Source organism: Idiotropiscis lumnitzeri, chromosome 8, assembly GCF_059441095.1.
Source record: "Idiotropiscis lumnitzeri isolate Australia: NSW breed Sydney's pygmy pipehorse chromosome 8, RoL_Ilum_1.0, whole genome shotgun sequence".
Lineage (NCBI taxonomy): Eukaryota > Metazoa > Chordata > Actinopteri > Syngnathiformes > Syngnathidae > Idiotropiscis > Idiotropiscis lumnitzeri.
Window position 1 is genome coordinate 17,862,649 of NC_142398.1, and position 26,911 is coordinate 17,889,559.

The 26,911-nt window shown below is 39.5% G+C and overlaps 1 protein-coding gene across 1 annotated transcript; it reads right to left on the bottom strand.

Moving 5' to 3' along the window:
- Positions 1-796: 796 nt before the first annotated feature.
- On the bottom strand, positions 797-26,810 carry rbm20 (RNA binding motif protein 20). The gene is made up of 14 exons (XM_088303147.1): positions 26,718-26,810; positions 14,108-15,107; positions 12,604-12,668; positions 12,210-12,313; positions 11,584-11,684; positions 8,067-8,213; positions 7,442-7,573; positions 7,295-7,374; positions 6,408-7,083; positions 5,674-5,757; positions 5,009-5,582; positions 4,380-4,445; positions 3,189-3,310; positions 797-2,045 (listed from the first exon to the last, which is right to left on the bottom strand). The coding sequence occupies exons 1-14, from the start codon at positions 26,777-26,779 to the stop codon at positions 1,983-1,985; spliced, it is 3,276 nt and encodes a 1,091-aa protein (XP_088159273.1). The 5' UTR covers positions 26,780-26,810; the 3' UTR covers positions 797-1,982.
- Between the last annotated feature and the right edge of the window lie 101 nt (positions 26,811-26,911).

Sequence of the window (26,911 nt, forward strand, 5' to 3'; positions counted from 1 at the left end):
ATCATGTAAGTTTGACTCAACTCACATGGCTTTTTTGTTGTTGTTGTTGAATAATAGCTCAGCTCTGCCTCCATGACCACAGTCAACGTGTTCGTTGAAACATCTGTTTGTGCGTGTGATAGTTTGTGTGCATGCCATAGATTGTGATCTGTTCAGGGTGATTTTGAAACGCCTGGCCTGTTATAGCACTTCTGACCCGTTGCCCTCCCAACTCTCATTCACACACTTGCCAAGTCAAACGCTTCTAACTGTATTGATGACAAAATTAATCTTATCCTAACCCTTACACAAATCCCAGAGAATCTTTACTAGATGATGCTCTGGAGAACTCTTTTGAGTGATAAATTTGTCTCTTCTTGTCACGTTAGGTGATCCCTGTCATACACCAAACCATCAAATGATTACCCGAATCTGATTTATACTGTATTGCACACTGGACCGATTTAGGATGAAGTTCTGTTCTGTATGGGTGCGACGCAACCCGAATTTGTACGTATGTCGGAACACGCCGGAGTGACAGAGTTTAAATTCACAGTCATACGTAGTCGTAATCGCGGACCCCATGTAACAAAAATTTCAAAGTATAGAATTTAAAAAAGCAGCAGTCTGTTGTATTAAAAAGGCACTAATGGACAATTCAATTTTGTATACGGGAAAATGAACCCAAATGAGTTTTTACCCAACTTTAAACTATTCTGCCTCAACACCGAGGGGCGCTCTTTTTTCAAATATAATATTCAGTTGCTTTATCACTAAATAGCGGGTTTGCAGTTAAGAAAGATAATAAAACAAAAAATTCAATGAAGTATTTATTCACATGAAAATGACATTTGTGAAGACAACTTCAGCATCAAGGATTAGGTTTCATAGTGTAGAAAATACATTTGGCTCCGAAACAAGCAACAGTTATGTATGTTGCAAGTTTAACTACCGCACTGTACATGGTCCAGTTTAATGTACCATATTTAAAATGTCAAGGCAATAAATTAAGATCATAAAACGGCTACTGTGAGCTGTTGACATTTTAAGGGACATTTATACACAGCAGAGATGATTTGCAAAGCCATTGCATTACTATTCTTATACATAAAGTGATTTTTACCTGAACGACAACTGTAGTGCACACAAGACCAGAGTTAAAGAAAAGCTTTACAAAGACTCCAGTTATTCGTAAATTGCAAAGAATACACACTGAGTTCAAAACTCAACAAATAAAATTAACCTGAGAATCTGCCTCAGTTTTAACTGAGTAAAAACATCCACCCATCATCTATACCGCTTCTCCTCACTAGGGTCGCGGGGGGTGCTGGAGCCTATCCCAGCTATCTTCGGGGAGTAGGCGGGGGACACCCTGAACTGGTTGCCAGCCAATTGCAGGGCACACAGAGACAAACAACCATCCGCACTCACACTCATACCTAGGGACAATTTCGAGTGTTCAATCGGCCTGCCATGCATGTTTTTGGAATGAGGGAGGAAACCGGAGTACCCGGAGGAAACCCACGCAAGCACGGGGAGAACATGCAAACTCCACACAGGATGGCCGGAGCCGGGATCGAACCCACGCCCGATGCTGTCTCTCACTGTTAGGCCATCGTGCTAACCAGTCGGCCACCGTGCCGCCGAGTAAAAACATTCATTGGCATAATTTAAGTCACTAGATAGTCGTAATAATAAAATATATTATTGTTATTTGGGTAATTCAGAGACCAAACGAGAAGTCAGTTATCTTGAAAGCAAATGAACGCGTAGTGTCAACATCCAAATTAAATAACACATAGCTTTGTAAGCACAAGAATACAATTCATAAATACCCTTGCTATACAATAGAGTATATACAAAATTGAACACAATTTATCATAAACATTTCAGATATCCAGCCATTATTCCAATATCCTAAAACAAGTGCAAGTATCCATATATATATTTTTTTATGCCTCCATGAAGTCCACTTGTGCCACTTGCTGTCAGAGGACAGGATGTTACTGTGTGGTTGAAAATTCAGCAAGGTTTAGGCTCTCGTGTGCCAGCTGGGACAGGTATTTCTGCATATACGGAAGAAAAACATTAAAAAAAAAAAAAAGTGTAAGCGAACGTCATTCCCCGAATCAGATGTGTGCCAACATTTATATTACAGTTGACTGACTATGTGAAAAAACTGCGTGTGGTTTAATGCATTATTATTTATATATTGGAAGAAATGTAAACCCTTAAATATCTATCTCCATAACACAGGGACCACATGCAGCTTTGACAGACAGCACAAGTGTGAAGAAAATTTTTCTTCCCGGAATGTCACACGCCGAATGCTCGGGAATCATTTCTCATCTGACTTGCGTCAGCTGTGCTGCCAGCCAAAAGAGAAATGTGACACGGCTCACTGCTGAATGGACGATATTGTAACAGACAACGCTTATGGATCAAGAGAACATGAAATATTTGTGTTTCTGCGTACATTGGGCGTGTTTTTAGACTTATTGGATCTCACGGAGTTGGCAAATCTGATTGAATGACATCCATCCATTTTCTGTTCCGCGGGGAGGGGGGGGGTCTTCTGGAGCCTATCCCAGCTATGTTCAGGCAGTAGGCGGGGTACACCCTGAACTGGTTGCCAGCCAATTGTAGGGCACACACAGACGAACAACCGTCCGCGCTCACAAACACACCTTGCGCTAATTCAGGGTGTCCAATCAACCTACGACGCATGTCTTTGGAATGTGGGAGGAAACCGGAGTACCCGGATAAAAGCCACGCAGGCACGGGGAGAACATGCAAAGTCCACACAGGAATTGAACCCTTAACCTCTGAACTGTGAGACCAGTTAGTTAAATTGTCATGTTCTATTATTTAGGAGTAGATCAGCAGGAATTGTCTTATGTATTATCTAGTAATTGTTGAACACTAAAATCATAACCTGAAAATAAAATACAATTATTGGCAGACTACATTCTGCTTATGTTTATGCTTGTTCCCGTGGCTTTTCATTTTCAACACTTATGTCACCCTGACTTGAGATAATTTTCCAACTGAGAAGCACAAAAGAAGCAGAATTTTAACAGTGACCCTGACGATTCTAACACAAGCGATCACAAACAGGAGTATAATGTTTGCTTGTTTCGCTCACACAATTATGAATTTAGTCGAGTGGCGCCAGTCAACTGGCTGGAGTACATTGACAGCACACACACCTGCAGGTTCCTGTAGTGCACAGTGCTGCGACAGTGACTCATTTTTGCTGTTTCCTCGCTGGTGTAGAACAGCTCACAAAGTTTACAGTAGAAGCCGGTCCTTGGCTCAATGAACTCCACCCCTGAAAAGCAATGAACATAATGTCAGGTTACTGTCTTAAAGGGAACTATTTCAGAGGCAGAGCTACAAAATGGCCAGGAGTGGGTATTGCCAACTCTTGTCACTCACTGGCCACGCCCACATCTGAGGGAAGATTTCGATAGCTGTGACTTTTTGGCTCTTTTCAAATGGATGGAGCATTCTTCGACCACTACATATCCATCCATCCATTTTCTATTGTGTTTCTCCTCATTCGGGTTGTGATGAGCTAGAGCCCCTCTCAGCTGATTTTTGTGCCGAGAGGCGGGGTGTACCCCGAGCTGGTGGTCAGTCCATCGCAGAGCACAGAGAAGCAACCATTCCAACTCACATTAACACCTATCGACAATTTAGATATTGTCACTCATTTACTGCCATTGACGGCTAAAGACGTCCAATATCCAATTTTTTTAAATTTGGCTGGTAACAAATGAATTAAAGTATACCTCAGTCCGTTGTTGCCATGATTCAAATATAAAACTCAAAAACAACAAACCTAGACACACAGTGACAAAATAAGTCCCCTTTCATTTGAAAAATCGCCAATTTCAGTTGTGCTGAGTTTGTTCTGGATAGAAACAGATTGTCGAGGCATCAGACAACTAAAATAACCTCATTACTCATGGCAGACAGCTCTCGTGTCTGTGATCTATTGTTGCCACGCAGCAGCGGCTTATGTAAGTCCCTCTGCAGCATGTGCTGGGCCATGCCATTCCAGTGCTAATAATAATATAAATACTCATCTCTCAGGGGTGCAGTTCTCAAGCAGATCACGGAAATAGGTCAGCAAGTGGCCAGCCAATTCCCGTCAATTAGAGTGCTAATGCAACAGGTTGTCGGTGGCGTTATTAGCTGTGTACACGATAACGCTCCAACGTTCACGCCAAGACGGCAGACGCCAGAGTCTGAGATCTCAAGGCTGTTTGATTGATTGACTATAAAAAGGACAAATGAGCCTTTTCTATTTGGAGTATAACTGGAGAACCTTAATGATATTTTTGCTCATTTCTATCTCACTCGAACAGAGGTGCAATAAAATGTATCCATCTTACCTAAAGGGATGATGTGCTCAATTAAAACCTTCTCCTGTTCAACAGATGATGAGGTCGCTTCAACATCTGCAAAAAGAAAATTACAAAAAGGAGGGAAATAACTTGCTATTAAACATTTCAAACATAATAATAATGTACTTATTTGTGGTCATAACTTTGTTTTCTTTCGTGCAGGCTAGTTTATGTGCAACTTTTTGTGTTTGAAATTTTAATGATGGGTCGTATCACAGATCAACAGCAAATTCTAATCAGAGCGGGCTCTATGTGTCGCTAAAAATATTTTGTTGCTAATTTAAAATAATGAAAAAAAAATCTTATTTTGTGTAGCACACTGGGTTTTTGACATATTTATTTTTTTGGTATTCAAGTTTGACCGATGAAAGGTTGCGCAATATGGCTGTTACCATGTGTTGTCATCTCAAACTGACATTTCAGGAAAAAAAATATTCCACCTGTTGCAGAACCCAACTCTCAATGCCGAAATATGACTAAATATATTACGACATTGTTATTATCATTATCATCATTATGAAAAATGAGATTAAAAAAAAATTAATAGATTTTTTATAAAAAATTAAGTGGCAATGAAAAAAACATTGAATCTTGAAAATATCTCTGGAGTAAAGTACCTTTTTTAAGAATGCTGTCCTTGTGTTGCGTGACATTAGAACTTGTCTCGGTGACCTGTACTTCGTCCTGGACCTTGCTGTCCTCCGATATTTGAATGTGGTTCTTTACGGGCTCTTCTTCTAAGGGGTCACTGTTAGGAACTTTGTCTTCTGTTCGCGTCTCCTCCGGCGCCGGCTTCAACTCCTCATTGGGAAATTCGCTCTCGTCCACTATTGGTGACTCAGAAGCCACAACACTCTTTATTTGTTCCTCCACATTTGTCTCGGTTATAACTGCTTTTTCTGTTCCAGAACTTTCTGGGACTTCAGTGCCCTCACTTGTCTGGTCCTGGACGGATTTGTTAACAGACGTCTCCTGCTCTTCCAAACGGAGTGAAGGCGGCTCCTCCATTGTTTGTCTTTGTTCCTCTACAGACTCTTCGGGACAAGTCACATCCTCTTCCAGCTCTGGAAGATCCGGCTCGATAATGAAATTGTCGTCTTCTCCCACTTCATCAACTGTAAGAAATTCCGCCATGTCCTTGGGATAGCAACACTCATCATCAGTGCTTTCTCCACTTTCCAACTCCTTCTCCTTTTAAAGTAATCAAGAAAAAGTCTTTTAATACACAGAGAAGCACATTTACAGAGGTTGCCTTCTTTTTTGACGTCTTCTCGTTACTTACAGTGTCTTTATGCTTCAAACATTCAGCGGCATCTTTTGACTTGTTGCCGCTCTGAGGTGAGACGTGTTCTTTAGATTGGCCATCCTACAAAGGAAAGTCAATAAGTGTCTCCAAGAAGATGGCGACTGTATTTCAACTGCCTTCGGCTCGCGTCGTTTTTTAAAATTTCTTTTTTTTTTTTTTTTTTACACACAGCACAGTATAAAGGTGATTTGTTGATTTAGTCTTCACTGAGATGCACTGGAAGAGATGGAGCATAATTAACAGCAAGACAAGAGGCAGAGAAGGTCCCTAACTAATCTGACTTTTTATTTTTATTTTTTCCCAGTGCCTCGTTTGCCTTTTCCATTACATTAAAATATGCGTTTTAGTTTGAATTCAAATTCACTGCTAATTTTTGACGCCATATGGAAAGTGCTTTGTTCCAGCTCCAGCTGTTCTGAAATGCACTATATAAATTAAGTTGTATTATATTATATTTATTTATCTCGAACAATTAAAAAGTACAATGAAAGTAAATAAAGACTTATACAAAGAGTTAGGTTCAAGAAGGAGCAAAAGGACCCCAAAGCTTAATTTGTTTTAAGTCTTTGGATGGGGGTGGGGTCAAATTATAAATTGGATGTTTTTTATATGAGCCTTATAAATCACGGATTTTCACATATTGCGGGTCTGGAATTTATCCCACAAGATAAACTGTGTTTCACTGTAATCTAGATGTATTTGTTACTCACAGCACTTGTAGCTGGGCTTTCACGTTTCTCCGTAGGGGTGCCCCTCTTGTTTGACTTTCTACTCCTTCCTCTGCTGGGTGAATGCAGCTTCTTATGTTCTGGAGTTCTGCGGTGTGGCTCATTATTCATCTCGCCCTCCAGATGCCTCGAATGCCTGCTGTGGTCGCTGCCATTCCTCCTTCTGGACTTGCTATCGTGCCTTTGGTATGTGGATCTGCTCACCTTGTCCGACTTCATGTAGTAGTTTTCCTCCATGCTCCGATAGCAACCGAAGGACTTGCTTTGAGGACTGCCTCGAGGGAACTCTCTATTTCCAGTCGTCCCTTTATCAAATCCTCGCTCATCTGAAGACCTGGAGATGATGTAATCCGAGGGTTTCCCGTAGGCTTTCCGCCGGTCTGATGGTCGTTCGAGGTGGCGATCGCCATCAGTGCTGCAGCCATTCCGTCTGGTGGGTTCATCCCTCTCTTTGTCATCCTCACCTCGTCTATAATGTGAAGACCAGTCCCAAGAACCTCGGCGTGGGCCAAGGCCATTGGAGCCTCGCTCCTGAGCCCTGCAGGGTGCCGCTTGGGGGCTGTGGGCTGAGCTACATGATGTGAAACTGGGACTGTGCGAGTGAGGGCTGAGGGAGCTTCTGAGGGGGCTGCGGGAGCGAGCTCTGTCTGCCATGTAGCTGGAGGAAAGTGATAGGTAAATGAAATGAATAAAATAATAATAATTTTTTTTTTGGTTAGTTAAATTTCAAACATGATTAACCTTGCTGCTGTCATACACAAGTAATTTTTTTTTGCCTAAATGGCTAGCAAACTGTTGCTGTCAGAGATTGAATGACATTCCAATAATCTGATGTTTTCCATGTTAGAGAAAATGAAACATTTCCTTACTGCTCAGGTTCTTTCATGCCATCTCTTTCCCAATGAGAAGCAATATCTTGGATGATTGCCTGGACATCTTTACCCGGTTTCTATACAAATAAGACATTTGAATTGGAACTTTGAACACAAGTCGTACACGTTTTACTCAAGTCTTACCTTTAGTTGTAGCTCCTGGTATCTTTTAGACATTCGGATCAGAAGTTTCTGATTGTTTATCAGAGCTGGAGTCAATTGATAGTACTGAACCATGGCTTGAGCTGCCTCGATGTAGGCCATCTCCAGAAAGGCCTGATTGGAGAGAGCATCAAAACTAATCTTGATTTTTTTTTTTTTTAGATGACATTAAAAGGCACTCTGGTTTCCTCTCAAATTGCAAAAAACAGGCCTTGCGATTTTGCTGACAACCAGTTCAAGGTGTACCTTGGCTATCCTGTATTCTGCTTCGGATAAGGAATGAATGAATATTAAAATACAAGCATGTATTACTTTTCATATTAAAATTGAATATTTCATGAAGATGCAAATTGAAGCTCGTATTTTAATTTTGGTGGTGATCTCAAGGTTGTGGTCCAGTTTTGACTTGAAACACTGGAACTCGAGTACCAATAAACTGCAATAACAAAATGTCACCCAAATGTGCCTGGGCAAAGTTGTTCAGCAACACAGATTTCGTCAGAGTTGTAATAAATATTTGAGAGAAACAGGCCTTTTGTGTACACAGAAAAAGTATTAACCATTAATGAAGCATCAGTGACAAAAAAACAATATTTTCTTGTTCTACCTGATGGGTTGAGCGCATCAGGATGTAATTGGTAACTTTGCCAAAGGGCAGTCCCAGATTGATGACATCATTCTCTGTACAACTGCCTTCAGGGAGGTTGCAGATATGAACAACACGTCCTGTGGTGGCTTTTCTCGGGGGAAACGGCTGGAAAATATAACAAGAAAAACATCAATATCGGCAAAAACAAAGAATTGAAAGCAGGGGTTCAGTCTTTGACTTGGCAATTAGGACATGCTCCCCTTGAGCAAGGTCATGAAACCCCAACTGCTTGGGGGTGTGACATAGTTGCGCAGCAGCCTGACTCTGACATTTCTCTTCAGAATGTAATGAGAATTTCCCAAAGGGCCTCCGGCGAGTGTGAAGTTACCATAATTGGTAACTTAAGCAGGTGTTCGAAACTCAACTAACATGCACAACCATGCGATTGGTCCTTGACAATCACCCCAAAAAGAAAAAATAATGATAACAATGCCACTTGTGTGATTAAATATATAATATCAATTTTATGTCAGAATAATCTATGCAGCATTGTAGTGCAGGTTGCAGCAGAATATTATTCTCCTCATCTCTTTGATCCACTTGCTTCTATTAATACCAACAGTAGAACTGTGGCAGTATAATTAAACTTTCTCACATTTAGATTTACACTCTTGTCAGCATACTGCCAAGAGAGGTTGCAAACATTTGATACTGCAAAGTACACTGACCTATATTTAATTGCATATTCAACATCCCTTTTCATAATGAGACACAGGTCGTACGTCAATAAACAGAGCACCACATGTAATATCTACTTACTTGGGGGTGTTGTATTTTTGCCACCATTTTTATTGCACATTTTGTGAAATGGTAGTTACAAAAATATGTATGCATCAACTCCTTCTGTGGAAAGTTTTTATCTGTAAATATATGTACAGGCTGTCTGACCCATCAGGCAGTTTCATGTGAACAACAATTGTTGTTTGGAATTACTCGTTCGACCAGCAGAAATCCAAACACTAAAAATTCCATAGTTTAGAAAATACGCTGAATAAATCTAAAAAAATAATTCTCATGGGTCTGTTCTGTTTTAATTAGCAAAGTTTTAAGAAACTGTTTTAATAATCCGTTTATGTACCTTTACGTGTATTCACAGTGCAAAATGGTTCTGTACATGCGGTAAACAACAATTTTCTTTTCAACATAAAAAACTGCAGCTTATAGCCTGGTGCGCCTTGTGTATCGTATCGGGCCGGTTTTTAATTTTTTAATTTTTTTAATTTATTTTTTGGCGACTTACTAGGATGTGCGCCGTATACATTAAAATACATTACTCATTATGATTGTATGCTTCTACCTGTTGTCGCTAAAGGTTTTTAAACATGCAGCCCACATACATTTACAATCAAACCCCGTTTAAAAATAAGTGCGTTTTTTGTTACTTGTAGTTTCAAAGAGTGGAAAGTCTGGATAACGGTGACAACTTGATGGTTTTTGGCCAGCAAGATAACTTTGGCAGTTTGTAAGGTACAAGTGCGATAATTCTATTAACAGCTCTATGCCACCATCTGAACACATAAAGAAAGGTCAATATACACCGGGCTCAATAAACAGATCCCATTATAGGCTGTTAACGTTTGCTGAATGTTCAAATGAAGACGCGTTTTGGCCGTTGCTCTCTGCACTTTACTAGCGTTGCAAATGTTGTGTGCTTGTGAAAAAATTATTTGCAATAAAATGTTTTATACGCCTCCACAAGTCGAAACACGGCATTCTGATTAATTTTGCTGATTGATTCAGAGACTACGGGCGACAGTGCGCCACTTATTTTCTTTTTCTAAATCAGTATGGCGCTGGTTAGTCAGTCCTGCTTTGTGAGTGTGCGGCAGAAGAGCCCTTAAAAAAAACAAACAAAAAAAAACCGCAGCTTTGACGATCTCAAAATCGCATTGTCTGAGATCACGATTTTGGTCCCAAAACGAAATATCGTTCAGCCCTAGTTGGTGAGGAATCATTTTCTATTCTTAAGTTGGGATTCTCTATCAATTTACATTTCCAAAGTAGCCAAATAAATCCTTTATTGTGAATCAATTTGAGTGTGATGAATAGCTTTTTAAGCGGCAATTTTTTATTTATTTTGTGAGCTCAAATTAATTATGGAAATGCTGTATTAAGTTAAACATTATGAACATACCCAAAGCTCACTTCTCAAAATATTTCTCTAGGCTATCTATTAAATACACTAATTAACTCATTCACTACAAGCCAAATAAAAAAAAAAAATGCATCTTTGACGTGTTTTGCCGTCAATGGTAGTGAACGAGTTAAAAAAGTGACAGTAATAAATAGCAAAATCGCCACGACCAGTGGTCAGTTTAATTCAGTGCAATACAATGCAAGGAAAATTAAGAAATCAATTTTCAATTGAATTTTTATTCTGACCGCCCGAGCTAGTTATTCACATTCTGAATGTGCTCAGTCATGTGAACTGCTGCTGAATTTTCCGGCCAACCATATGGAGCCTATACAAGTCTTTAACATGGCACTGAGTGACAGGGAGCTACGCGGAGGACATGCTGCTTGTTTTTACAAAGCAGTATTCATGTTTGATGATCCAAGAAGTTGGGCCGCTTACTTTAATAGTTCCTCCCAGTCCCAACGTTCCACAACTCTTGCATGCTGATCCCTGGGATCACTTTACTGGGCTCGACTCTATGTGTAGCGTCACACAGCTGCCGGGAGGTTGTCAGGGCTCACAGTATTTAACTTTATAATCCTGTGTTTACTGTTTTTGTATTTGGTTTCTCCTTACTTGATGCTACCGTCTTAGTTGAAGGGGGACAGAGAGAAAGTTTAGTTTGAAGAAACTACTGCGTATATGGCAGTATGAAAACGGACTAAATTTGTATATAGACACCCCCCTGTTTTACACTCATTTTCAAATCCTTCGTTCTGATTGGTTACTGATTTTTTTTTAGAATTCTTTTTGATTCCATTGTTTGAACAAATAGTGTGTCACAGGATTTTTTTTTTTTACTTTCACTGTGGACACATTCAGTATATAAACACTGGACAACACTTGGATTTAAAATAACAAAACTCCACCGCTTCTGCTCAGCCAAGAGTGTGTTTATAGAAACTAACTTCCGCTCATGTCGAAGAGCCTACAAATATTTTCACACTAATACAATAAAAAGAATTTCCCATCACTGGGTCTGATGCATGTGTGGCAATTCAAAATTTGCATTCAAATGTTTGAATATTTTATTACGTTAATATTTATATTTCTTTAATAACTTACGGACAACAATACTGGTTATTGATGTCGATACCACTTTTTTTTCCAGTCCGAAAACAGTATGAGCAAAAAAAAAAAACCGCACTGTCAGCCATGCAGAAATTGAGTTAGCAAATAAACACATTTCCTGAGCCACATGCTAATAATGCTAAATATGCTGCTTTGCATATTTTCATTTATAGGGATACAGGACTTTAATGTGGTAGAGAAAAAAAAAAAAAGCAACATTTGTCAGACCTTTGACTCTGCCTGGTGTGTTGTAAATCCCGTGCTGGGCAAAGCGTAATTCTTCATGGCTGCAGCTGGCAAGTACGAGTTGTTGACTCCAGAGGAAACATCTGTATGACAACAATTTCCGACATGTAAATTGGGCAATTGTAACAAATACCATTTTGATAATGATGAATATAGACACCAAGGGTAAAAATGTTGCAATACTGTTACATGGTTGGATGTAGAGTATTTTAAAATATTAGTCGTAGTTTCCTCCATGCTTATATGTACCTGAACAATAAAATAAATATAAATTAGAAGTCCAGCTTTAATATCTGCCGAAAATCTCGACAATGGTTTTGAAAAGTTTCCCCAAGCTAGCTAACATTTTTAATACAACATATTGGCACCATTGATTTTTTTATTTTTAATCAATGCTGCTTGTATATTGGTCTTGCCACGCTCAGTAATTAGACACAATCATAAATATGGCATGTAACGAGAGGAGATCGGCCCATATTTTCACATCTTGACACGGCAATGCCCTGTATCTATTTATAATCGCGTGTTACCTCACTCTGTCATTTACTCTCATTTATGTACTGACATCATTTGAAAAACTGCACACTGACAGACCCACTGTAACTTACCTTGACCTGCAGCAGTGTAGCTCATTGAGTCGCTTCCATTGAGAACGTCATCAGAGGGCCTAGCAAGCGTGTAGTGAGCAGCTCCGGCTGATACCACCGCCGAGCTGGAAAAAATCAAGCGCACGGCTCATTTTAGCCACCTTTGCCCTGCCCAGCGCGCTCGTATCTTATGACAGTGCTCATATTCATGGAAACATCAAGACAGTTGTATGTAACAGCAAACTAATTTTAAAATCATTTATAAACATGTATAAAGACAAAGAGATACATCTGTTGTTAGCAAGCTAATATTGTGTAAGATTAAATCAATCAAATTTTGGGGACAATCACTGAAAAGGTAGCCGGTTGGCAACGATATGCTAATAAAAATAATGACATTGATTTGAGCACTCACCCTTCGTTTTTGTACAACATAAGGTTCTGCAGGTGTAGTTTACCCTTGACATGATGCTCCCAGTCCTGAAAATACACACACACACGCACACCCCCACACACGTACACGTGAGTCAACACGCATGAACTTGACATCTAACACCAGAAGCATTCACACTTGTGTACAAACTCAAAGCTACGAGCAATTAAAAAAGCTTGACGTATGTTGTGGTTTTCACTTGTGATTTTTACATGCGGTACAGTACTTCGACCTTTGTGACAAAAATTGCAACATATCCCACAATCCCGTGCGGTGGACCAAACTCAGTTTAGCGTTTTCTGTGCGAATGTTGGTGTGCTACTAAGTGTAAATATTTGGATTCGTTTACGCGACTCCAAGCTTTAAGTGGACTTTGATGATTTGTAGCCATGGAGAAGTACACAGAGACCTAAGCCAGGAAACTGTGTTTGATTGGAGATTTGAATCATTATAAACTTCAAGAGGAAGACTGGATTGCTGACCCGATCGTACTGCCAATCTTGTCAATTATGCATGCAAAATAGATAAGTTTGTGCAAATAGTCCAATGGTGGTAATCATCTGAATTCAGTTTGACAGTACTGCGACGTTAGAGGCAAATTAAATTAGCGTGTTCTCGATTTAATGTTCATTCAAGAGTATCTGTTGGGGTTGGGCACTTTTCAGTCATTTCCACCAATAAGAGGCAAAAGTTCTCACCTCAAGTTGTTTATTTGTCACTCCAAGCTAACGTGTAAAAAAATGATTCAACAACAAACATCTGCTAGCTTAATGCTATCATACAGTAAAAGGCAGACATGCTAACCAAAATTAGCACGAGTGTTACTGATACGGCAAACCTTCAAACAACAAGCAGTTTGTAATCTTAGGGTTTTGTAATCTTATTTTCTTCTCTGATAAAACTATTAACAAGGACACAGGAAATAACAGCACATCCGCGTTTAAATGTGAAGCTCTCTTCAGAATGCTAACCAAATGCGATGTGTGTGCCTGGTAACCAAGGCACAAAAAAAAAGTGATTCAAATTTTTTGTTGACATCCGCTTTAACTTCATTTGTCGCACTAAACCTCACAGAACCAGGTAAGCTATGTTCCGTTTAGCTAGCAGATATCTAATAAAGTAGCTATGAGCTAAACGCCATGTCTGTTATGCGTTTAATCGAGACGAATATTAAGAACCATAATTGCCAATACAGAGACCTTGTTGGCACCATTAAAAAAAATTAAAAATAAATAATAAATAAATAAATATATTTTTAATTTTTATTTTTTTAATGTACAGCTAACGAACACAAGTACTGTCTTGACTCAAATTGCTTGATTTTTGCTTCAGTAACTTGAGACTTGAAGTTTGGTTACGTCTTGAAACAACGCACGATATGCTAAACGTTTAATAAACTGGGTCAAATTTAATGAATCAATAATTCACCTCTTTTTTCTTTCATCACATTCTGTTTTCATGACTTTTTACCAAATTATTGACTCACCTTTAGGTTGTAGACTTTCTTGTCACAAATGCTGCACTGGTGTGGCAATTGAGCTGGTGTGACAGCATGGTAGTCATTAACTTGGTATGGCTGAAGTGTCCTGGAACCGGAACACAAAGTTTCCTCGCTTCCATGTAAGGGTTGGTAACTCCCAAAGCCCTGCATGCCGTCAGTGACAAAAGACGAACCGCCACTCTTGGCCTTGAATTTGTGGTCAGAAGTCGGCTCCTCTGGGTTATACAGATCATTTCTGGACCTCACTGCTTGCCCAGCTGCTGTCCAAACAGTGGCGACATCAGAGGCCAATGGTGCATTCACGGCGTGACTCACATTTGTTGGACCGTTCCATTGTTCTGTCTGTCCAGTACACTTATACAGATTTCTGTTCAGATCACCAACATTGAATCCAGATTGTTGGCTGGAGATATCTTGTCCATAGAAGTCTTGTTTGAACCCAACATTGTTCACTTGTTTTGCTTGAGCGCTGACCATGGAGTAATGTCCATCAGCAGCAGAGGCTGTTGCCGTAGACGTCCCTCCCAAGTTGTACTGAACACGCCTGTCGATATCCGAGGGGAACGTGGGCCCGGATATTTTACCAAACTCCACGCCTTTTTGGCCCACTGTTGGGCCTCCACCATGATGGTTCAGTCTCACATTCCCTGGGCTCGGGGTGAAGGCAGAATTTGAAGTGGGAAACCCGAGCATGCCCGTGGGAAAGCCAACTTGGGGGTTTCGCAGTTGATTGAAGAGGGGCTGGGCCATGGCAACATCGGAAAGAACCTGATTGAGAACAGTGGCTGCCGTGGCTGTGTTGCCTCTGTGAGCCAGTTTAAGGCGATGGAGGGTAAGCTGGGCCTGGAGCTGAGCAAGCTGGAGGCTGGCTGGTGTCAGGAGGAGCTGTTGGTTCTGCTGCTGGGCCCCCAGTTGCAAACTGCCGGGCAGCTGGCCCCCCGCCTTCGGGCCCTTCTTGTCTGCACTGTCCACCACTGGCACCGAACTGATGGCAGACGGAACACAATTATGTTTTTCACATTTTTAATATGTGAATATTATTTTTCAAGGAAATCTCTTAGTAATCTGCTTTGATCAACACATCCACAATATGAATACAAAATCTCTGATAACCAAGATGGGCAAATGTGCAAAATATCGGAAAATGCTTTCAGCATAATGTAAGAACAGTTTTAGACTACTACAATCGACAGCACATTGACACACTTTGCTAAATTATAATCTGTCAATTAAAACCTTAGAATGATTCAGAATTTTATTGTTGGGCATTATACATTCTAAAATTATTTTTTTTTATTAATTAAAATATTTCTTTCTCCATAATTCAGTCATTGTGATGGCATGTACTTCAGTCTAAACATGGCACTTTCCACTTTGAAAGACGTGCTTAGAAACAAATCGTCTATACGATTGCCATGACCCACTTTGACTGGTTGGTCATGTCGTTTTCGGACAAATACTCTCGCATAATCTAAATTTAGTCATCTCAATTATTCGTCACTTCATCTGTTAAATTGTGGACAACACGATCTTGACCCAACTGTTACTCGTCCTACGAAAGCAGGGACGGGCAAACTTTTTGATTGGCGGGCCACAATGGGTTCTAAAATTTGACGGAGGGGCCGGACCAGGAGCAGATGGATGGAGTGTTTTGGTAACCTCACCTCATCGGAGAAAAAAAATAAATTGAATTATAAATGAAAGTGAACGACAGCATTACAACAATATATGTCTTTGAAAAACCACAGCATTTAGAAAATAAAACATTAACAATGAATTCTTTTTCCAAGTACGTCGGGCCGGATTAAAACGTTTAATGGGCCGCAAGTGGCCCCCGGGCCGTAGTTTACCCACGCCTGTAGTAAAGGGTTTTTAGACTAATCAATTCAATTGTATTGTACGGTTGTAGAGGCCAATATGTGCAATTATGATCATACAAGCATCATCTTTCAGTTTAGCGCTACCCGAAGATGTTTTTGAGACGTCAACTATTACATGCATGCATTGAATTATGAAAAGCAATTTCACTTTGAACAATAGGCAATTACCAGTCACAGAGTGGACTGTAAACACTCGTAAGTGAACGTGCATGCTGATGGAGCGAGATACCCTTACATCGCCCCAGCCGATGACTCTGAAGCTATAAATACAAGAGTTGCCCTCTTCCACCACAACAGAGTGTCCTTAATAGACCAGTATGGACCATTTGGTGAGCTAGAACACTGATGAAGTTTAGAAATCTCATGCAAGCACGTGTACATTTTGAAAGAAATCTTACTATACACTGAAAAATAAAATTAACTGACTCCATTTTATTGCGCAAAGTGGTAGCACAAAATAAAATAACGTGGGTCCGGATATTTCTTTTTTAGATGGATATTTTATTAAAAAAAAAAAAAAAAAAAATCTGCATCCACATAATTTTGTTTCAAAACCCTTTAAAAAGTACTATTTGAAGTTCAACCAAATATTTGAAGAATAATACATCTTGAAAGTCGCAGGAAAGCATTATGTCACACACTCGTGAGTTTCATTTAGCACCCAAAGCCATGCAAGTCCGGTCCTCGAGAGCCGCTATCATCCAGCCTCTTTTCGATGTCTCCCTCTTCCAACACACCCGATTGCAATGATCAGGATCAGGATCGTATTTCTCAGAGCTTGCTGATGAGCTGATCATTTAAAGTTTGTTTTTTTTCCCCCTATGATGTCACGACATAAGTGTCGGTACCGTTGTGGACAAAAAGGAAAGGTGTAATGACCACGGACCCTGAAATATAATTTCAAATTAACTTAACTTCTTTCTCCACTCCGAACTTTTATGTTCGGAATTTTTACAATTCCATGAAGTTAACTCGACTCATTCCCGAATAATTACGTCTCTGTAAGACATCATCAAATGATGAGTAATTTTACTGTATTTTAGTCTTATATAATTTCATTTTACACGTATGACGGAAAATAATTTCTAAATCTGACTTTGCCTTATAGCAAATATTTTTTTTTACATTTACATGATTTCTAATGAAAAAAATCAAACATGTTCTGTACATACAAATTGGAGGTCCATCATCATCCTAGAACATACATGTTTTTTTTTTTCTTTACAATTCTATTACCAAGTGACAAAATCAATCACATTATTATGTTGAAGTATTTGAAATGGTCACACCTATGAAATATGTCCGGCACTCATGTCAGAACAGTCTCTACACCAACAAACCAGCTTGTTTAGAAACAGGATTACATTTAAAAAAAAAAAAAAGAGAAATTAAGCATTGTTTTATATTTAGATTAAGATCAACTTTTTTTCCAAACATGACAAGCCCGTTTCTGCAGACACACTGCAAAACAAAATCACGCATCACAAACAAAACCATGTTAAAAACCTTACTCCCAAAGTTTCTATTTCGCCGTGACTTGAAGGCAGACACATCTTAATCAAGCTTTTCAAGAATATTTAAGTATCAGGACGTGTGAGAGCCTTTCCCTCCTTGCAGAACGTTCAGCACCATATCAGACAGCTGAACAACCAAAACAAAACACCACATGGACCCAATCAGTCCGCACAGCCTCACTGGAGGATGTAACAAATTAGTTCCAATTCCCGTCCAAACCCAGAAAAGCCCTCCCGTGAGCCCCAAGGAAACATGCTCCGCACACACCCCGACATCCACACGCCGTGTCGCTTCACAGACAGCTGCATGTCCCGCCGGGCTTCGGTTCGCCGGCATAGTTCAGCCGGCAACGCTTAAATCCACCACGCTTGTAACGACAAGTCTACGGAACAAGCAGTCAAACCTTTAGGATGTGCAGCGAGGCTCCGAATTAAAGCTGAGACACAAGGCGGCACACGGCCTTTCTGCCCAGGGTCGACCTCTGCTCACAGGCCGAGACTGACGCATGACTCGCTCGGCCCTGAGATAAAACATGTACGCCAGCTTAACATCACCGCAAGTACTCTGCAGCCTATGCGAGTGACGCGGCCGGCCTCCGTTATGAACCGCCAGACAGGCAACGGGGGCCCATGTGATGAAAAGGCACAAGTGGTCAGCTTGTGTGCGGGGACGGGGGGGCTTGACCGACACACATTGTGACGAAAGTATTTTCAGAGGAGGCCTGGGGGGTCATTTCGTGCCAGCTACGGTATGAGCTGCTCTTGGCCCACGTGGAGATTGAGGCACACTGCAGCCAACTTTTGCAAAAGCTTGAAATATTGTGTTCTAATAAATAGTTACGCTCCATTGTATGAAGATGAATTTAATTGCAGAGTAAAACAACAACGTTGCAATAAATTGTTTAATTTTGCATGTTTTGGAAATGTCTTTTGAGATACCGTTTTTTTTTTCCAGCCTACTCTAGTTTACACTGAGACGTGGGTCTACGATTTTGTCAGCCTACTTACATGTACAGGATTACTAACACCTCCAAGTATAACCTAGGAGAATTTTAATAGCAACGGAAGATGCGGGGAGGCACAGACAGACAAATTCAGCAGTACTTTAAAAAAAGCAAACCGTATAAAATTAAAAATAAAAAGTGCACTCGATTGATGTGTACAAGTGGGTGGGGGGTAACAATTTAAATACAATACATTGATAGAAATTGAGTACAGAGAGTCCCCTTTCATGATATATTCAGTCAAGGTAAAAAAAAAAAAAGTTATTTAAAATATGTTTTATGCAGCCACACTAGACTAAAGACACTATGCTGATTAATATCGGGTTCGTGGACTATGAATTAAGCTCTCTCTCTCTCTCTCTCTCTCTCTCAAATGGGGAGCGATTTGGGGGACTACAATGGGATAATGCAAGTAAGCAGATTAATATTTAAAAACTGTATATGATAAATAATTTAAAAATGCGTCATACATTGGAATTACTTGGCACTGATATCAAAATAGATGCAGACTCATTTTGATGCACTGTCACTATCAATATTGTCACTGAGAATAAATGACAGTACACGCGACCCTCGTGAGGACAAGCGGCACAGGTAATGGATGGATTGATGGAGTCTATATGGAATTGGATTTGTATCAAATAAATATATTATTATAACAATTGTGGTTTTCAAGCCAAAAACAAAAAGTGTTGACAGCTCAGGAGAAGGGATACAACTTTAAACTTCAAGTTCCAAGCTTTTGCTGTTTCTTCTTCATCAAGCCACTAGATGGTGCCAGATCTTGCCATAAGTGATAGATGACAAAAGAGTGTGTGCCACCCTATGAGGGCGCCTTCCCCATTACCAGTAGTTGAATTGTTTGATTATTGCCCTTGTAAGGTAAATTATTATCAGACACCGAAGTAGCAGTTATACCATACAATAACAAAAATTAGTGAACTCTCTCTAAGAACAGATAATGTAAAGTTGGCCAGGACAATTCCAGATCACGGGTGTGAAGTGGGGACTTGGAGACCGCTCTCCAACCAGACCGTTCGAGTATGAGTGTGGACCCGCTATGTGCGGGGGTCCACTGTACACCGTCTGCACCAAAACCTAGACCTGGTTCCAGCAGGTATAAAGTTTCAGCCACTAATTGCCAGGTACGTTAGCATAAAAGCCCCATAACATAAAACTTTACAAGAACGCGCTCACAAAGAAGTCCTCCCACTCACGCACATATAGAGTCGTACGGCACACATTATTTCTGATTGCGACGCTGTTTCGGCCGTTTTCATGGTGCCACATGGGAAACTGGGCTCACTGAATCCAAGCGGGTTGAAGGAAACTTTCTGCTTTGACAGCTGCCACCCAACTGTGAAACCTAAAGAGCATTCCAACAAATACATCCCCTCCGCCGTACAAGTGCAATTAGTTTTAGAAGTCCGCTGACACCGTTCCCACTGGAGCACATCAGAGTGGCACCTGTCTGATGGATTTGCTGAAGAAATTAAATCTCAGGGGCCACATGCCAAACCTGTAACTGATAAATGTAATTCTGTTCAGGCGGCCTTGTTCTCTTTTAAAATGTAAAGCATGCTGAGGTTTTTGTGACAATATTTCAACACTTAGCCTCTTTTCGGGGCTATCAGGTTTTAGTGTAGTTAGCTATGTGTCGAAAGTGATGACAAGGGCTAAGAAAAACAGCCCAAATTACCACCAATCTGCTGAGTGTCAAACGGGGTGCTGAGAGCAGAGTGAGGGAGTCTCCAAACAAGAGCTAAACTGGTCGGCAAGGTGATGTAGTCACGAATCCCATCTACCCTCGCTTAACCCCTCCTTCCGTATGCGCAGCATCTCATTTTCATTCTTACATCACACCGATGCGATTCCAGCGCCTTCAAAAATCAAATGCAACCCGTTAAAAATGGCCTATGAGGCTCAAAGATTTTTAATACTGCTGTTCGATAAATTAGCGGCAAGGACTGATTGTCAAAGTACTTTTCTATTTTTTCAAAATTCAAAGGAAATCTGTTTTTCGTATTTTTGATGTTGATGATAAAGTGCCTTTAAAAAAACCCATCATACCCCCTGGAAATAATTTGTCATAAAACTAGAAATATATATTTTTTTCCAGATTTATTCGCAAATTTTGTCGTAACTCAAAATAATGAAACTAAACGTCAGTCAAATATCATTATTCACACCATCAGTTAAATAAAGCACTAATGAGAACGCTATCTATACCTTCCAGAACTTCTTTAAGCATCCAGACCATTCAGGTCCCATGGGACGGGGTAGAAGTCAGTGCTCTTAAGATAGCGACCCATGGAGGTTAAGTCGCTGTTGGTTACGATGGTCTTTACCGTCAATTTTGTTTTGATAAAAAAAAACAAAGCAAAAAATAAAAAAGAGGTAATAAAATAAAAAGGCAAAAAGGAGTTACTCTAACATTTGTTAGTTTCTTATATCATCTGATATAAATGACAGTCGTTGCATTATCATCAGGAGCGGAAATGAATGTTCGGAGCCATTAGAGCCGAGCGGTTGCAGGCAGGCAACGGGATTGTCGCTACCCCTCTATCTTCAAACTGATGACTTACTGACAAGCGTGTGTCTGAGCAGATCCAGACGCACAATAAACATGATCCCACTTTAATTCATGCCATGCAATCCTTTCGCTTACGTGCGGGAGACTGAAATAGAAGAGATTCAGCGAGTAGCCACAAACAGTAACATCGTCCGGACAATCTCAAACGAAGGAAACTATTCATTTGTAGCTCACTTTCAAAAAAAAAAAAAATGTCAGAACATCTCTGACTTTTTTCATCGAGATAATGATGATATATGAATCCACCCTTACTACATGACGGCTTTACATGAAAATGGAAGAAGAAAACCACAAGTGTACGTTGAAGGCTGACCGTACGTGCGTCGCTTCCATGCAAGGACACAAGGTGATCGTTCTCAGCTGTCGACAACTTTGCAAAATGCCAGCGGCCCTGTTCACCTGCTGCGTCTCTTATGGCAGAGGGCAGTCACATGACCTACACGGTGGATACCTGACATTTTTATTCATTAACATCGCTCCCCGTCGTGGTGACATTGGCATTCGTGGACCGCTAAGGTTACTGAAGCACAACCCCCCCTCCTCCCTTATCAAGCAAGTACTGGGAATTCGGCGTTCTCCATCGTTTACACACTCCGCACCTTGTGACCCTTTTCAAAATATTCCGCACAGAATCTGGCAGCTTAACACCTTAACCTCCAAGCCTTCCTTCAGACAGGTGAAAAACAAAACAGCAACATGATCCAGAGTGAGCCATTTAACATGTCTAAATGCATCATATTGCCAGCGCAAATCACACAACTTTCATGAGCGTCCACAGCCAGACAGAAGTGCGAACAGTTTCACTCGATGGAAAATAGCCTCCAACATCATTGTGGGGCAACGCGTGTAACTTTAAACCCTATGAACAACAAGTAAGTCCTTTCTGTAATGCTTTCACGTGTCATGAGCCACTATTCACTCGAAATAAGTATTCGGCTCGGAGTGTCTTTCACGCGTCTAGAGAGGCATGAGAGAGAACAAAATCAGACCTTTATGAAATAGTGCAGCTGTTGCACGGCAATGTGCCAAAGCATTTTCTGTCGGGGCTCACAATGTACACATTCAAATACATGAACTGCGGTCTGCAGTGAATTGTGCACATAACACAGTAGGACACAGGTGCAAGCGAGAACAATGGCATTGTTAAAGAGTCGCGTATAGGAGCTTCACGCCAACAGCAGATATCTGTCATCACTGTTTGACAAGTAAATGCAGTTGCACACTTTATGACGTTTTTTTTCGGGTGATGTTGATTTCAGTGATACCGCTCTAGGAATGTCAACGTAGCAAATCCAAACCAGTGATTCACCACATGGACGGCGCTGAATATTAATGTGGCATGAATATCGGGGTACTTCGGGGAATTAACCAATTTCGCTTAATTAGTCTGAAAATAATGGATTGACTATTAAAAAATTTTTTTGCGGCTGCAATGTTAAAGGCTCTTCATAATAAGTGGAATTTTCAAACAGACAATGGTATTAAAAAAAAAAAACGCACAATAAATAAATAAATAAATTATATATAAATAAAAAAATAAATTATATATAAATAAATAAATTATATATATATAAATAAATAAATTATATATATATATATATATATATATATATATATATATATATATATATACATACACACATTAGTTTTATTGTAGACGGTGAAAACAAGAAACTAACAATCTGAACTAAATTTAAAATTAGGACACGGATTTTGTTAAGCAATTCACATCGATCAAATTAAGCATTTAGTTCTCCCAAAATATGTCTTGGGAATTTTTTTTTACCACAGATCCCAAATTGATAGTCAATAATTGGTTAATCACAGTTACCCTAACCCGAAACTGTAAAATATAGATAAAAAGTGTTTCATGACAGAAAACCCTGGACCCCATGACTGCAAATTTCTTTCACATCAAAACCAAACAGTTGAAAACAGATCCAACAATATGCATGTGAGATTTAAGAGGAAACAACGACACAAAGCCAAGCTTTTAAGAAGTATCAAGCACGGTGCATCCACTATCTTAACACTGAACAAAGTTATGAGAAGGCCTGACATCAAATTAACCATTCGATCCCCACTGAAGCCCACACCAGATGACTTTTGAAAACTTAGTGGCAAAGACAAACACACGGCTCAAAAGCTGTTAGAGGAACGTATCAGAGACTCCTCCACCTAATTACATAATTTTCATGGAGTCACATTTCACTCGCAGGTCATTTATCTCGCGATTATGAAGAATTACAGGATGGTAATCATCACTCCTCACCTCTTTCCAGCCTGCTCTGTGTTTGCTTTAAATTTTGAGTAGCCAATCTCGTTCTAGACACAGAGGCGGGACCTGCTATCTCTGTTATTCAGGACCTAAACATAGCCAGACCTCCACTCATCATCGCTATGACAGTGAAAGAATTCAAGCCTTGATTCAATAATCGCTGACAGGCCTGCTTTTTTTGCTTTATGGAACCAGTTAAATTAGAGTAAATCCTTCGCCTCTAACAAACCGTATGTCGCCGCCTCTGTTCTTCTGGGCTGTCTGCCTCTAATGTACTCGTAAATTCTTGTGTGGGCCCCGTCATTCCAAAATAAGAAGGGATTTCATAGATTATCACGCTGCAAATTCATCGGATATAAAAGCCCCGAGCCAAGTTTTGATTTCCACGCAACCGCAAGCGTTTCGAAAGTGTCCAACACAGCTCAACTCGACTACTCGTTGCCTTCATGTTTAACACTTTAAGCTGGAGGATGATATTGACACAACTTAACAGACGACCAAGCAAGGAGGCCTTTCGTTTTACAACACAATGATCATAATCAGTTCAAACAATATGAGTAAAGATGTCCTTTATTAGTCCCACAATGGGGAAATTTGAACGTACTATCCATCCATACTGTTTCACAATACATGAAATTGGAAGTAAAATAAAGCTTCATAGAAAATAAACATGGAAGCGCACAACACTGTGGAGAGGACACATAGGCGAGTGGAACGATAATTGCTGTAAAAGACGCCTCCTGATAACATCAATCAATAAATAAATGAAGAAAAAATCAATAAATAAATGAAGAAAAAATCAATAAATAAATGAAAAAAAAATCAATAAATAAATGAAGAAAAAAAAATCAATAAATAAATGAAAAAAAAATCAATAAATAAATGGAAAAAAAAAAAAAAATATATATATATATATATATATATATATATATATAGTTAGCGATAGAGTTTGTGGGTTCAGTTGTGTCAGTGGTTGAACGTCTGTGGCCCCAAAAAAAAAAAAAAAATAAAATAAAATAAAAAAGAAGATTTAGGGGAAGATGACAGAGTTAGAGATTTTATTTGAGACAGTGTTTGCTCAAGCGGAGGCTCTTATGTGAGGAAATATGTTGTTTGAATTTGATGTCTGAGGTTGTCACATTGCCAAAAAAAAAAATAAAAAATTCTGCACCATTATTTGTCACCCATCAGCATCCATCCATCATTCGTCAGTGTGAAATTTTTGCTCAGTCGGCACATCAGTCCGACCCCCGTCCACACCCAAAAAAAATAACACGTCAGCAAAGCAAGCGTCCATCCGTCTGACGGAATGCCCACCTCTGGATAAAGTCATATTTCCCAGTAATTCCAACCAAATTTGGATAAATTATTATTTTTATTTCATGCCTCTTGGGGTCACCAATGACCACAAAACTATCGGGCAAACAACAGCGTTACATTTAGCAATGACACTTTGTGCTCGTATGTGTGTACTTGAGTGTTTTGCACCTGTCAGCTACAATAACGTGGATTTCCTGTTTTCTTGCCCTCCCATATTGTGAAAGGCACAGTGCCATTAGGGTGAGCACATGTGTTTTAATGACCTTACTTCAGCTGTTGGCCGTGGTTCCGAACAGCAGTCTGTATGGGACATAAAACAGGAGGTTGCTGTATGTGCCACTTCACCACCCCCCCGCAATTCCTCTGGTCAACGTCGGTGGTAGCATGCACACCGTTTAACGTCTATATTCGCATCAGAACTGATTTTTTTTTTTTTTAACTATGAGTACGTTTGCATTGCTGGCTAACGAAACGAGGCGAGTGGGGAATATTAAAATTGCAACGAAAATCTCGTAAGAGCAGAGTTGATTTGTGTCCTTGTCAGGTTCCATGCAACTGTCGCATGTGAGATTAGCGTCAGAAGCGGCAATGTGTCAACGCAGCAATGAACACGTGCTTAAATTTGCGGCAGCAGAAGAAGGAGGTCCGAAAGAAAGCAGGAGGTTTCGCTATCGGCCTGTCACGATAATTGCGATAACTTATCGATTGTGGGTAAATTCCACACTTATAAGGCACAATTCTTCAATTTATTTTTTTTTGCCCAACATATTTTGTTGTTCAATATTTCATTGCAAAGGTTCAACATTCTTGACAGTTGACAGATAATTGCTCTTTAAAACTCCATTTATCGTTTATCATGACAGTTTCTGGGAAAATATATCTTCCTGAGAAGTTTGTTATCGTGACGGGCAATTATAAGGTATGGTCAAGAACAAACGTTGAGAAAAGACACCGTCGCGAGCAGTTAAACAAGCAGCAGATCATGAGTTATCACCATTTTTTTTTTTTTTTCATATTACAACCACCTCTTTCACACTACATTTTTGGGGTAATCGAGAATCCATGAGGAGCTATGACATTTAAAAATAATAATAAATAATAAATAATAAATAATAAATAATAAATAATAAATAATAAATAATAAATAATAAATAATAAATAATAAATAATAAATAAATAAAAATTCTAAATCTAAATCTAAATCTAAAAGTCCTGCCAACCATTCTCATGGCGGAGAACTCCCAAATCATATAAGATATAAGAGAAGGACAATCGGTGGCAAAGTGCTGAACCATCATTGCAAAATGGTTGTAAATTATCAGACAGGCCGCAGGAGCCCCGAAGTCAGACTGCTCACGGTTAGCAACTGTGTCACATGTACACATACAAACACACCAGGACACGAGGGAAAATGCGAAACTGCAAAATGCTTCTGTGCGAGTTGTTTTACAACTGGCACATACGTAATAAAATGAATCGTTTACATATGAAACCAAATGTTCTCATTCAAACTTTACTTAACTTTTGAAACTTTAATTAAGAAATTCAGTTATTTTAATTTATTATTAGACAAATAAGACATAATAATCCTTAATAAAGTACTCTGGAAATTTTGCCTTGAATCTGCTAAAGAATCATTTGCAGTGATTTATATTGAGTGGAAATATGATTTTTTTCCTATTAATAATACAATTTTTGTATGTGCAGTGAATTAGCTAGAGAATTTTTTTCTGTGATATGAAGTCAATCTTTAAAATACATTTGTATTATGTCAGTGGACATTTTAATTTCAACATTGTTAACACTGTTCATATTCCTGATTAATTAATACATGCTCAGGCAAATATAAAATACTTTGAAAGTTAGTGCACAGACATGCTAAAACAAATACATTTTTCAAAACACATTACGAACTTTAAGACTTTATTGACATGAATGCCAATAAAACAATCTATAAAAATGTATACACAAGTGGCTGAGCGGAGTCTATTCGAAATTTGTCTTACCTTTGTAAAACATCTCCAGGTGTCTCTGAGGAGTATCCACCACTTTGTCCTTTCCCAAGCATTTTTCTTTGGCCTTCCTAAAATAAAAAAAAAAAATAATAAAAAACTTTCCCGTCTACTTCTCCGATCCAAAGCCTGCTGCAAGACGGGATGCAGAAAAAAAAAAACCTCCCTAGCACCACCTGCAGCCTTAA